This window comes from Hyposmocoma kahamanoa, unplaced genomic scaffold (genome assembly GCF_003589595.1).
Source record: "Hyposmocoma kahamanoa isolate Upper Pololo Valley unplaced genomic scaffold, ASM358959v1 120, whole genome shotgun sequence".
In the NCBI taxonomy this organism is placed as follows: domain Eukaryota; kingdom Metazoa; phylum Arthropoda; class Insecta; order Lepidoptera; family Cosmopterigidae; genus Hyposmocoma; species Hyposmocoma kahamanoa.
The window spans coordinates 3,330,794-3,343,293 of record NW_020653415.1 but is presented as its reverse complement, the minus strand read 5'-3'; the positions used below and the strand labels follow the sequence as shown (position 1 = coordinate 3,343,293).

At 34.5% G+C, this 12,500-nt stretch overlaps 1 protein-coding gene across 1 annotated transcript in view; it reads left to right on the top strand.

Moving 5' to 3' along the window:
• The window catches only part of LOC113240174 (fatty acid synthase-like), a 34,546-nt gene that overhangs the window by 2,182 nt on the left and 19,864 nt on the right, over positions 1 to 12,500 (top strand). Inside the window, exons 2-17 of the mRNA XM_026477415.1 lie at positions 4,625 to 4,817; positions 5,597 to 5,717; positions 5,801 to 6,004; positions 6,114 to 6,230; positions 6,305 to 6,483; positions 6,689 to 6,831; positions 6,900 to 7,103; positions 7,215 to 7,401; positions 7,483 to 7,645; positions 7,735 to 7,904; positions 8,031 to 8,182; positions 8,251 to 8,434; positions 8,533 to 8,681; positions 8,769 to 8,953; positions 9,038 to 9,157; positions 10,790 to 10,899. Coding sequence (XP_026333200.1) covers positions 4,625 to 4,817; positions 5,597 to 5,717; positions 5,801 to 6,004; positions 6,114 to 6,230; positions 6,305 to 6,483; positions 6,689 to 6,831; positions 6,900 to 7,103; positions 7,215 to 7,401; positions 7,483 to 7,645; positions 7,735 to 7,904; positions 8,031 to 8,182; positions 8,251 to 8,434; positions 8,533 to 8,681; positions 8,769 to 8,953; positions 9,038 to 9,157; positions 10,790 to 10,899 — 2,581 coding nt within the window. The remainder of the gene's footprint in view (positions 1 to 4,624; positions 4,818 to 5,596; positions 5,718 to 5,800; positions 6,005 to 6,113; positions 6,231 to 6,304; positions 6,484 to 6,688; positions 6,832 to 6,899; positions 7,104 to 7,214; positions 7,402 to 7,482; positions 7,646 to 7,734; positions 7,905 to 8,030; positions 8,183 to 8,250; positions 8,435 to 8,532; positions 8,682 to 8,768; positions 8,954 to 9,037; positions 9,158 to 10,789; positions 10,900 to 12,500) is intronic.

Here is a 12,500-nt window from a genome sequence, read left to right as displayed (position 1 = left end):
TAGATTAAAACCCAAAATTATGATGAGACTGAGCAACTTCTTCTTACCTCAAATAAAACATCTTTCATTTAACTATTCCCAAGTCGTAGTTCTCTTGCCTCAACACATTCGCACACTATACATTCCACACACCCCAAAAGTACAATTCTTACACATCTAATCAGTAACACATTCAGCTTATAAACACACTCACTCATTCATTCTCACACTTTTCATATTGTGAGTTTACTTAGTGTTAAACCTTAAGAGGGTTTTTAAATACTTAGTTTAGTTCACTAGTACTTTTATTATTCTAAATCAGGAATATTCCACTAACTTTTATATATTTTATCCTTTGTCACAACTTCAGTGCCACAACCACATTGCTCAACTGCAGAGTGGAAGACTGGTGACCGGTAACTAAGGTTTTTCTATACCTATCTCGGGCACCAGTCTCCCACAAAACAGTCTGACCAATTTTTAGTCTTGTATTAGCCTTAAATTCCCTACTCTAAAGCCTGTTTTGTGATTGAGAAATAAATAAAACATCATTCATTCATTCATTCACTATCTGGGGATCATTTTGTATTTTTTATATTAAAAGTTACATACATTGACTTGTCGGCATTTAGTGTTAATACGTTATTTTTTAGCCATTTACAAACAATATTAAAGCCTTATTGGGCAGAGCTATAGGTATCCTTCCAAGATTTCTTGTGAAAGAAAAGTGAAGTGTCATCGGCGAATGCAAGAATCCTACCATTTTGAAGCTCAAGCTCGACCATTCACATAGATTAAGAATAGGGTAGGCCCAATTATGCTACCTTGAGGAACTCCACAGTTGACAGGGAGGTTACTCAGCGCTTAATGATACGTTTACGTTTAGATGTGCAAATAGTAAGTGTGCTGTACTCCACTGCCTGTTGAATTAAACTAATGAAAATTGTCATAGCTACATTTGGATTTGTTTGTGTATATAGGTACTACGTCGAAATTGATTTTATTTAGGTCTTTGTTAAGATTCGCAAAATTAGTTCTAGTAAGAGTATAGTAAGTATTTTTATTACCGCAGTTAAGTGCACGTTGAAACATTACTGTGTAGTAATCGGTTAATGTTGAATCAGCTACTAAAATCTTGGCAGATAATTTCGATTTAATCATGAAATGGTCTAAACAGGTATTACTGTGAGTGGGTATATTATGGGTAGATTGGAGACCATGATACGCTAGAAGATCCAAGTAGTAGGCCGAATGTCTGTCATGATTATTTGTATTAATGTCGATGTTGATATCACCACACAGTATAATATTATGAAAGTTAGACGATGCCTTGAGAGCGTTGTTCAAAAATTGAAAGAAATTTGAAAGATAATTGTGAACCGGTGGACGGTATACACAGATTATAAGTGTGTGTTTATTTATTTTAATCGTTAAGCAGTTAGCATCGATAAAATGTGGCTCTTCAATCACTGCACTAAGAAATTCTGTAATACATAAAACAACACCTTCATTCTGCGTATAATTATTGTTCGTTATGTAGTGGTTATAGCCATTGAGAATTGGATTTTTTTTTTTTGGTGTATGATTTATCCAACATTCAGTTAAGACAATGATGTCCAGGTCAATGCCACTCGTAATATTGTAAAGAATCCTGACATATTTTTATTTATACTTCGAATATTTTGATTAAGAATTTTTAGCCTTTTATTAATATTTGTAAATAATGAAGAACAATCGTCTATACAACACACAACAGAGTCAGAGATAGACATAGATATATTTTATATAATAGTTTATAAACAAGGAGTTGAGTAGCAATGAGTTTAACATGTATTGAATAGGAGTATGGTTGAATATTTGTAGTAAGTGTCAGTTAGTTGAATTTAAAGTGAGTGAGAGTATTGGTAAATTTATAGGTATGTGTGTGAATTGTGTGTTTATGTCTGTATTTGCGTGTTTATTTGTGGGCTTGAGAGTAACTTATTGCATAAATTATTTACGTAACAATAATGAGATAATTTTGAAATAAACTTTAAAAGTAGACGAGTAACCTGCGAAGCAGAGAGAACATTAGTTCCTATACTTATGGTGTCTAGTCATATTGAATGCCGCAAAGTTACAGATCATTTTCATTTTTAATACATGTTGGAGTGGCACCTTCCTTTCTCCGTACATAGACTCGTCCTTTGGTAGTCCAGCAATACGCTAAACCCTGGTCCTTAGCCAGTTCAGGAGCAAGATGGTAAAGACGATTTGTTTTGTATGTAAGGCGCTCGGCGATGTATATAGGTCTAGGCGAACCCTCAATTTTCAATTGCGAAGTGTTTAGCTTGTTTGTAGAATGCTTCTTATTGTAGCCTCTAGCTGACCTTATCATTATATTCCACGGAAGAAAAAAAATCGATTACTATAAGAACCGCGGTCGCCAAACGCACACAAACAAATGATAAGCACTACGAAATCTTGGTACTGATTGGTCCTAGTTCCTAATTTAAAAAGACGTAACAAGTCCTGGACTGTTAATATAACTTAAACTTTACCCAGTTCTTATATAGTTGAAAGTGTAAGACCTTCTTTGCAAATTACGACGTTTTGATTTTATTGAAATTTTATATAACGTGCTGCCTTCCATCTTGTGGCCAATAGCTGGACTATGACGAATGACTAACATCTGAACGAATAGAAAGTAGTATCTCGACAACAGAGGACCTTTCGCTGGCACTAGTAATGCGCACAGCGGAATTCTTGTGTTATCGATAAGTTATAATAATATTAAAGGAATTTATTTCTGTATATATCGCGTTTTACTTTGTTTCCGTTTACTTCTGTATAGAATAGCGTTTATTATGTTGCAAATAAAAAGAAAGTTACGAGGCAAGTGCTTACGTGTACTTAATAAGAATTATTATTATATCTATTTTAGACTCTCACCTCTCCCAACTATTGTATGTATACGAACATAATGATATTTAATAGCACAGTTTAGGGTAAACGAAAATAATTTACAAAATATGAACTAACTATAACATCATTCATCCCACGAGCAATAGTGGTATGATATAAAGAATTTGTTTGGATTTGTTGGCATAGTTATGTTGTTAATATTGTAATAGATGTGTTGTCGGAGATATAAATGGTTGGATATGATATTAACATTTATTAAGCCTCTTCCACACATATGAACAGGCTTGTACCTACATAAAACATACGATACTGTCAAAAAATTGATAAAATCCCATAATAATATGATGTTGATAGTTTCTTCACAGAGGATACAAGTGAAAGAAACTACTTATTTAACAGTTGCCTTTTAGATAATTTTAATTTTAGTTTTAGTACATGATGTGTGCGAATATTAAGGTAGCGTGCAATTACAGTTTTTATTAAATCAGTTACATGATTAGAAGTCAGATACTCTCCCGATTGATGGCTGGAAATAGTATCGAAGATATTTATTCCAACAAACTGTCTCAAAATTTTCATTATAACTTCTTTTTGAAAATTATTTTCTACCAAAGTTTTTGACAAATGTCTCTGCAATTTGGCATATTCGGCATCTAATTTTGTCGTCCAGTAGCTTCTATCCATTTTTCTTTTCGAAAGGGGTCTTGTGGGATTCTGAAAAGATTACTAAGGTATATTTCAAGATAATAATGATACTTTCTTCATAATGATACTTTCGCACGATATTTTGCAAGTAATCGACGATGCCATCAACGATTGTGTCTATTGCAAATTTAAAACTCGAACAAAGGCAATATCAACAGTATCGATAATTTTATCGACACATTCTCTCTCTAAATCTGCAAGTTTTTTTTACTACTAGCGTGTTACGTTCGAAATGTTTTCTTAGTTCTGCAAAAGATAAAATTCGACCATACTGCATTAAGATAGTGTTTATTTTCGTTTCTTACAGTACAAAAAATCAAATCAATAAACAAAAAATTGAAATTTTACTAAAATAAGACTTACCGATGATATGTAATTCCATCACGGGTAATATTTTTGATGCCGCTATTATTTTTGCAATCCACAACAGCACAAGGCATTTTTTTACGATTTTAGAGAATTTTTGCGAAACAATGACACAACCATACCGTAAAAAGCGAAATTGGCAGACTGAGCTCACATAGGTCTTAGGAGACCTATGGCTGCACGTATGAGGCTAACTAGCCACTTCTACTGTATTTTCTGTTTTGTAATAATAATAATTAAATTATAATAATAGTAATTGTTGTGTTCTCATACAAGTGTTATTTAGTTATTTATGGTAGAATTATATTCTTATTTTTATATGTGGAAGCATGTGGAAGCTTTTAATTGGCGTCTAATTAGCAAGGAATTCGAATTTTATATTATATTTGGTTATTATGTCCGATGATCACCGTTTGCGACTAAAAATCATGCACAACAACACAGGAGAAGCAAAAACCCATCGACTGTATTTTTAAAGCAGTTTACGACACGCAATTTTGACCCCATTTTTTTTTCTTCTAGACTCATGACGTCGTTAGACAAATATAATACTAAATACTTTGAGTATAATGGAGATTACTAATTTTGGACGAGTGAATTACGAAGTTGTTTAGTATTTATTTTATATTACTATCTATGTACCGACTACCGATCTAAAAAAACTTTTCAGAAAAATCCTATATCATCCGAGGCATGCCGATGGAAATGTAAACATCCTGACATATCAAATTTCACCGGTAATATACCAGGACTGTTGTACTTCGACGCACAGTTCTTCAAAGTTCACTACCGACTTGGACAATGTATGGACCCCATGGGCAGAAAGATTTTGGAAATGACCTATCAGGCGATTTATGATGCTGGTAGGTTTTTGTAGCCAAATTCATTACAAGAGTTTTATATAACTTGGAAAAGAAAGCGATTGAATTATACATATGTCGGAGTATGAGCACAAGGAAGTCATGAAATAAAACACCCTCGTTCCTGATTTAGTCAGGAATTATTTGTTACCTGCCCTATTCAATCTTCATTGTCAATTTGCTCAACCGGCAAATAAATAATAGCATCAGTTGATTGCAATTGATACATTTATTTATTTTGTACAGTAATTAGTTCGAAAATACAAATGATGGATCAGGTTAAAACGGATTTTAAAAGTCACGAGGCAAGTTTATGGAGAACGGCGGCGCTTGTTCAATTTAAAAGTAACACATTAACTCCATTCTTGAATTTCATATGGCGACCCTGGCCAACAAGAACCCTGTTAAAAAGCCACGACAGATGACTGATTAAACTGAACAGATTCAAGCGACAACAGCGTCACCCCTTGTGCCCTAAGTTGTCAAACCGACATAACTTTTGCAAACAAAGAATCGTTGCTCTAATAAGAATTAAAAAACATCGAGTAATAATATTAGCTAAGATTTATCCTTTCGTAAAGAATATTACGTAAACAATGAATTGAATTCTGTTAGATTGCATATCTGAAATGGTAGCTGACTCTGATATGATATAAAAGTAAAACGTACTAATGTGACGACAAAAATTTGTTGCTCTATTTATGAATATTATATATTAAAATGAACAAAGAATCAATGTAAAGGAATACTGCAAGAGTCGAATTCATAATTCTTTTTTATAGGTATAAATCCGCAGCAATTGTCAGGAAAGAAAGTGGGTGTGTACATAGGATCTTGTTTCTCCGAGAGCGAGAAGGCGAGTTTCTACGATGCCGGTACCAAAACAGGTTTTGGAATACCAGGGTAAAAACTTGAGAAAATCAGATCTATTGTAAAAGGAGTTTGTCTTTTCATAATAACCCTTACAAGTTAATTTACTCTAACAGGTGTTGCAAATCAATGTTTGCGAATCGAATATCGTACTGGCTGAATGCAAAAGGGCCCTCCATGTCCATTGACGTAGCATGCTGCAGCTCCTTCCTTGCCCTGGAACAGGCGTGTCAGGCTATAACGCGTGGAGAATGCGACTCTGCCATCGTTGGAGGATGCAATATTTCACTTCATCCACAGTCATCATTTCATTACTCAAGGTATTATAACAGATACAATTTCAGCAATATGACAACGTTATTATTTTGTTTCTATCTATACATTTGTTGAAAAGTTCATAGTTTTGATGATGAAAATAATTGTTTTCAGAATCGTAAAGCTAAGCCCTGATGGCAAGACTAAATCATTCGATGAAAACGCTGACGGCTGTGTCAGATCTGAGGCCATCAATGTGCTTTACCTTCAAAAGGCAAAAGATGCAAAACGGTACAATTGTTGACATTTTTCTAATCATAATTATCGCATTATCTTATGTAATAACTACATTTTATTTTACACAGAATGTACGCCGAGGTCGTCCACATTAAAAACGAGTTCAGCCATCTTTTAGAAGGAGAAACTGGTCCGCAGTATGGTTTTAATCGGGATTCGAGACTTTTAACTGATTTCATAAAAACTTTTTACGATGAAGCAAAAGTGCCACCTCATTTTGTGGAATACGTTGAAGCTTTTGGCTCGGGTAAAAATTATATTTCCACTTAAGTGTTACATGAACATGTCTTTTAACAGTATCATTTGTTGTATTTATGCCGAATGTATCCAGCCGTAAATCGTTTTTAGATTTTCATCATAATAAAATTTAGATCACTATGCGTTCGTCGCAACTTCTTTTTCCCTTATGAAAATTTTCCTCTTTTAAAATACTCTTAAATTCATGTCTTTAGCTACACCGGAATCAGATCGTTCAGAGTTAGAAGCGCTTGAGGAAGTATTGTGCAAGAACCGTCAAAGCCCATTACTCGTGGGCAGCATCATGTCCAATATTGGCTATAGTGAGGCTGCGTCTGGAATATCTAGCGTTGTAAAGGTAGATACTACTTTCAATCTTAGCTCTTGTTTTCGATATTCGGTATATTAACTTTGACTTTTGATTAGGTGTTACTAAGCTATCAGAGAGGCGAGATTGCAGCAAATTTGCACTGTAAGAATCCAAGACGTGACATTGCGGCTCTACGAAACGGCAAGATGGAAATCGTGACCGAACATAAAACATTCAGGCGGTCATACGCTGCTGTCAATGGCATATCTGTTACTGGCATCAATGCCCATGTTTTATTGAAAGGTTATAATAAGCCTAAGGTACGTTTTTTTTGCCACGTCATGTTATGCTAACAAATTGTAGACTTTGTATAATTACATATCAAAAGTACTCATGGAGCTTATTAAAGTTGAGACGTATAATATTTTCAGGATTTGTCACGTTATAAATCGTCGATTCCCCAACTTGTAACGATCTCAGCAAGACAAGACACATCTGTGCAGAAAATTATTGATGACCTCAAGTCTCGGTCTATAGACGAAGAAGAACTTGCTTTGTTACGTAATATACACCAGCTGTCCGTTTCAGGACATTTGGGGAGAGGATATTCTATACTTAGTAAGAAGTCTAATACATACATAAATTTTAATAAAATGAAAACATGAAATGTTGGGGTAATTTCGAGTTACTTCTTTGTAGGTACGAATGAGAATGGAGAAACAATCAGTTTAGCAGAAACAGTCAACTATTTTGACGAAAGCAAACGTCCGCTGTGGTTCGTGTATAGCGGTATGGGTTCGCAATGGGCGGGTATGGGAACACAACTTATGCGTATTCCTATCTTCGCGGCTGCTATTGAACGGTATTTTTATGCTTTAAGCTTGTTTGATTAGATAATAAAATACCTATTGCGCAGATTTTTTTTATGTTTTGTACGTTCATATGTTTCAGTTGCAGCAGAGTTCTGAAACCGAAGGGTGTAGATATAATTCATATTATTACATCAGAGGACAAAACAATCTTCGATAATATTCTTCATTCATTTGTTGGAATTGCAGCTATTCAGATCGGCCTTACTGATATTCTTACTGCTTTAGGATTGGTGCCTGACAATATCATTGGTAAATCGATATTTACATCGTTACTTCTTTATTTTTAGTTGGTAAACCTTTCAGTGTTTCACCATTGTATGAGTTCCAGAATTGTCTGGAAGTAAGTTTTAATAAGTAAATAACACTGACTTGTAGGTCACAGCGTTGGTGAATTGGGCTGCGCTTATGCCGACGGCTGTTTCACAGCGGAAGAGATGATACTTTCAGCGTACAGCCGAGGTCTAGTGTCTGTTCAGACTCCTTTCATTCGTGGTTCTATGGCTGCTGTTGGGCTCGGATATAATCAAGTAAGCTCGTAAACATATAAATAGACAGCTACGAAACTGTAACTTCATAGGAGTATTTTTGACCACAGATCAAAGAAATGTTACCACCAGAGATTGGAGTGGCCTGCCACAATGGGCCAGAATCTAGCACCATTTCAGGACCAGCCGAAATAATGAAAACGTTTGTAGCTGAATTGACAGCTAAAGGTGTTTTCGCGAAAGAGGTTCCGTGTTCAAATATTGCTTATCATTCCCAATACATAGCTGAAGCAGGTGAGTGTGAATGTGATTTATAGTGGAAAATACTTTTTATTAGGATTTTTAATTATAATTCGAATTGAATTAATAATGTTCTCTACGATCATTTTTAGGTCCCGGTTTACTAAAATATTTAAATGAAGTAATCAAAAATCCGAAGCCACGGTCGGAAAAATGGTTGTCAACGTCCGTACCAGAAGCGAAATGGAATGAGCCTCTCGCTAAATACTCATCAGCCGAATATCACACCAACAATTTACTGGTGAGAATTTTACGAGGAAACATCGAATCGTGGGATTAAAAAGACTTTATTATGAGTCACGCGCAACCCATTTGTTTTGTTTTATAGAATCCAGTACTATTTGAGGAAACCTCTCAGCACGTACCGGCAAATGCAGTGGTCGTTGAGATAGCTCCTCACGGCCTTCTACAAGCTATACTCAAGCGGTCGTTGCAGAAATCTTGTAAACATATTCCCCTTACCAGACGAGGACATCCTGACAATGTTTTTATGGTATTGGATGCTATTGGCAAGTAAGTAATGCACACACATTAACTAAAAACTGGTATAATTCATGGAATATTCTTTAAATCTCCAAACCACGTGTAATTTTTCAGATTATATATGGAAGGATTCAATTCGAAAGTTGAGTTTTTGTATCCAAAAGTAGAGTTTCCTGTAACGATGGGCACACCAATGTTATCACATAATGTAGAGTGGGCTCATAACGAGAAATGGTATGTTGCTGTGTAATTTCTTTTTATTTATTTATTTTACAAAAATAAAATTAAGAGTTATGAAGTTAATACATGGCGGCGCAATAAAAATCTTAATAGGGGTCAAACGTGGCTTACCACCTCTCTGAATATCATCTCTATCCGTATTAGTCTTGGTCTTGGTCTAAATCTTGCTGCAAGAGACTCACAAGTCTTTCAATTAACTATTTTACTTATTAAAGAAAATCAATAACCACCAAAATTACGCATAGGATAGTTTATTAAGACCAATTAGACATTTTCTAGATTAGATTTTAAATTTGGATACTGATTAGAATATACGTTTACCACATTACGTGGTTACGTAAACAGTAGTTCATTCTACATGTTAATAAATTAACTTACAAAAATATAGAAAATGAAACTATTTTTCCGGATTGAAATCGCGTATATTTGTTTTTTCAAACAAAGAGCCGTAAAGGGCCCGTACGTTTGATATGATTTAGTATTTCGTCACTTTCATAGATTTGTCATAGATGGCGCTACGGCTAAAAAGTCGTTGAAAACCAAATACAAATATCTGACAACAAGCACATAAAAAAATTCGTGAGATACGGTGGTTCGTTCCGTGGCTTAGCTGGCATAGCGTATGGCACGGTTTGCTAGGAGAGGAGTTCGGTACGAATCCGGCCGGATCGAAGATCTTCCTAAAGCGAAGATTTAGATTAAATCTTATTATTAATAATTATAACAACTAGCAACTAGTGGACAAATTTCACAAAAAATAATTGAATATCAATTCAATAAAATAATTTAAAATTATTTTTAACATTTTTCTTCCTTTTACCGTATTCGGCTGCTCTCCGCCATAAAATAGTAGCAAAAAGAAGTATAATCATGGTTATTCGTAGGTATAGATTAATCGTGGTTGAGTGATTTTGTTAAATGAATCATTTTTATGGGGAGAGTCGAGAGTAAAACGTTCGGGTGTTGGTAATACTTGAATTTGAGAATAATAATTGGTTATATACTAGATAAGTTTATTCGCTACACCTTTCGTTAAAAAATCAAATTTTTTAAATAAATTGGTTATAGTGACAACCACAAAAAATGGAGTAATTTTATTCTGTATTTCCGTCCTATATCCAATTCACTATTCTTAATAATGTTCACCTTGGATGATACATTTCTCACAGCCAATACAATGTGTATATTTTAAAAAAACTACATTATTTTTTTACGAATACAAAATCAGAAAAAATACTGGGCAGAAATTGAAAGAAATTATATTTAAATAAACTATTTATACTACTTTGTTTCATTAAGTACTTCTAGTACAGATTGTATCATTAATCGAAATAAAACACCATTACTTGGATTATTCTCAGTGGTTCCATGTACTCAGTTAGTTGTTTATTAGTTTAAAATAATAATAATAAAAATAATAAAATATTTATTTCAGTAATACAATTAACTTTACATTAACAGTGGATGGTACCTCTTATTAAGCTTATCACGCCTGTATCAGGAGGCACCGCTCTTCCATAACTATAAATGCACACTTATCATTTTTAACTTATATAACATTTTTTTTTTAATTTTCAACATTAATAAAGAGTTTTATATTACAGAAGAAAACATTTCAAATTCCAGGATGGTGCCGTTTTACGCCGACTTGCGTAGAAAATGCGCTGCAGCTATTGACACTGTTGTCGCAATTCACGACGACGAGCACAGCTATCTATCAGGTCACGTTATTAGAGGTATGATAGATAAATTCGGAATATTTCTTCTGGCACTCGAGCATAAATATGTAACATCTTTAAGACATTCGTGGACATGTCAGCTATCATAGCTGTTTCATTCATTTCATTTTCATTAAACTGCCTTTTTATCATTGTAATTATTATTATTTACTTTATTCTTCTCAGCTTGTTAGCTAGTTTGAAACGCATTTACAGACCGAAGTCAAGTAAATGCAGTATTATATGTATCTACGAGTATGTGATGGGTGTACAATAAGATCCTACTTCATCCTCTTCCATCTGCACGAACTTTCTGACGATGCGGGATGTATTAAAAATTACAGCTTTTTGCAAGGTTATGAAAAGGCTTTCTTTACACCCTAATAATTTAAGGCCATGGAGAAGATGATTAGGATTAATGTCTGTTATGGAAAGAACAATTGGGATAACATATACTTTTCCTTGTCGCCAAATTCTAGACACTTCATCCTTTAGATCTGCGTATTTACTTATTTTTTCATTTTTAGTCTTCTGTATGTATGTGTGTTGGGAACTGCAATGTCTATTAGGTAAGTAATTTTATTTATTTTATCTTGAAGAGTTACATCTGGTCTATTAAAATGAATTGTCCTGTCTGTGAGAATGGCGCGGTGGTAGTAGAGTTTGTGTGTTGTGTTTTCTAGGATAGTTTGTGGTATGTAATTATAGTAAGGAGTGTTTGTGTCTGGTATGAGTGCGTATTTGAGTGCCAGTTTCTGGTGAATGACGTTTGCTACTTGGTTGTGTCTATGAGTGTAGTCTGTTTATGTAAGTGCTGTGCATGTTCCTGTAATGTGCTGAATCGTTTCTAGTTGGATTCGCCACTTGCGACTTTTATCGTTTGTTGCTGATGGATTTTTTATTATATATTTTCTATAATTTGTAGTGTTAATTATCTGGTCTTGTATCGCAATTATAAATGCTTCAGTTTCTGGGAATTACCTATTTTAAGCCACTTATTTGATGCTAATGTGTTAACGTGTAATTGTTCCAAATGATATGGATGTCGGCCGTCCAATACTTTTCTTCCAGTCTTCCATCTTCCGTTTTTGCGGGTCATCACAATCAACGTGTTGTGTATCTGTTTGTTCACTTAAGTTAAGTGGGGTGTAATTGTGATCATTTAGAACTATGGGTTTATCTATGTTACTAGTGGATGATTTTCTGTGAAAGAATATTTTTAATCGACTGACATGTTTTCGCCAAAGGTACTGGATGTCTATATAGGCCTCTCCCACCATTTTGTCTTTTAATTGTAAGCCTTTCTATGGCAGATTTAGGGTCTGTTTTCGTCTATTGTATAACACCAAATGAGTAGGTTAATATGGGGATGGCGCAGATATTAAGATATTAAGGGCTCGATGAGATTATTGTTGTTGTTGTTGGTATTGTTGTTGTTTTTATTATTATTATTATTATTATTATTATTATCATCATCATCGTCATCGTCATCGTCATCGTCATCGTCATCGTCATCGTCATCGTCATCGTCATCGTCATCGTCATCGTCATCGTCATCGTCATCGTCATCGTCATCGCCATCGCCATCGCCATCGCCATCGCCATCGCCATCGCCATCG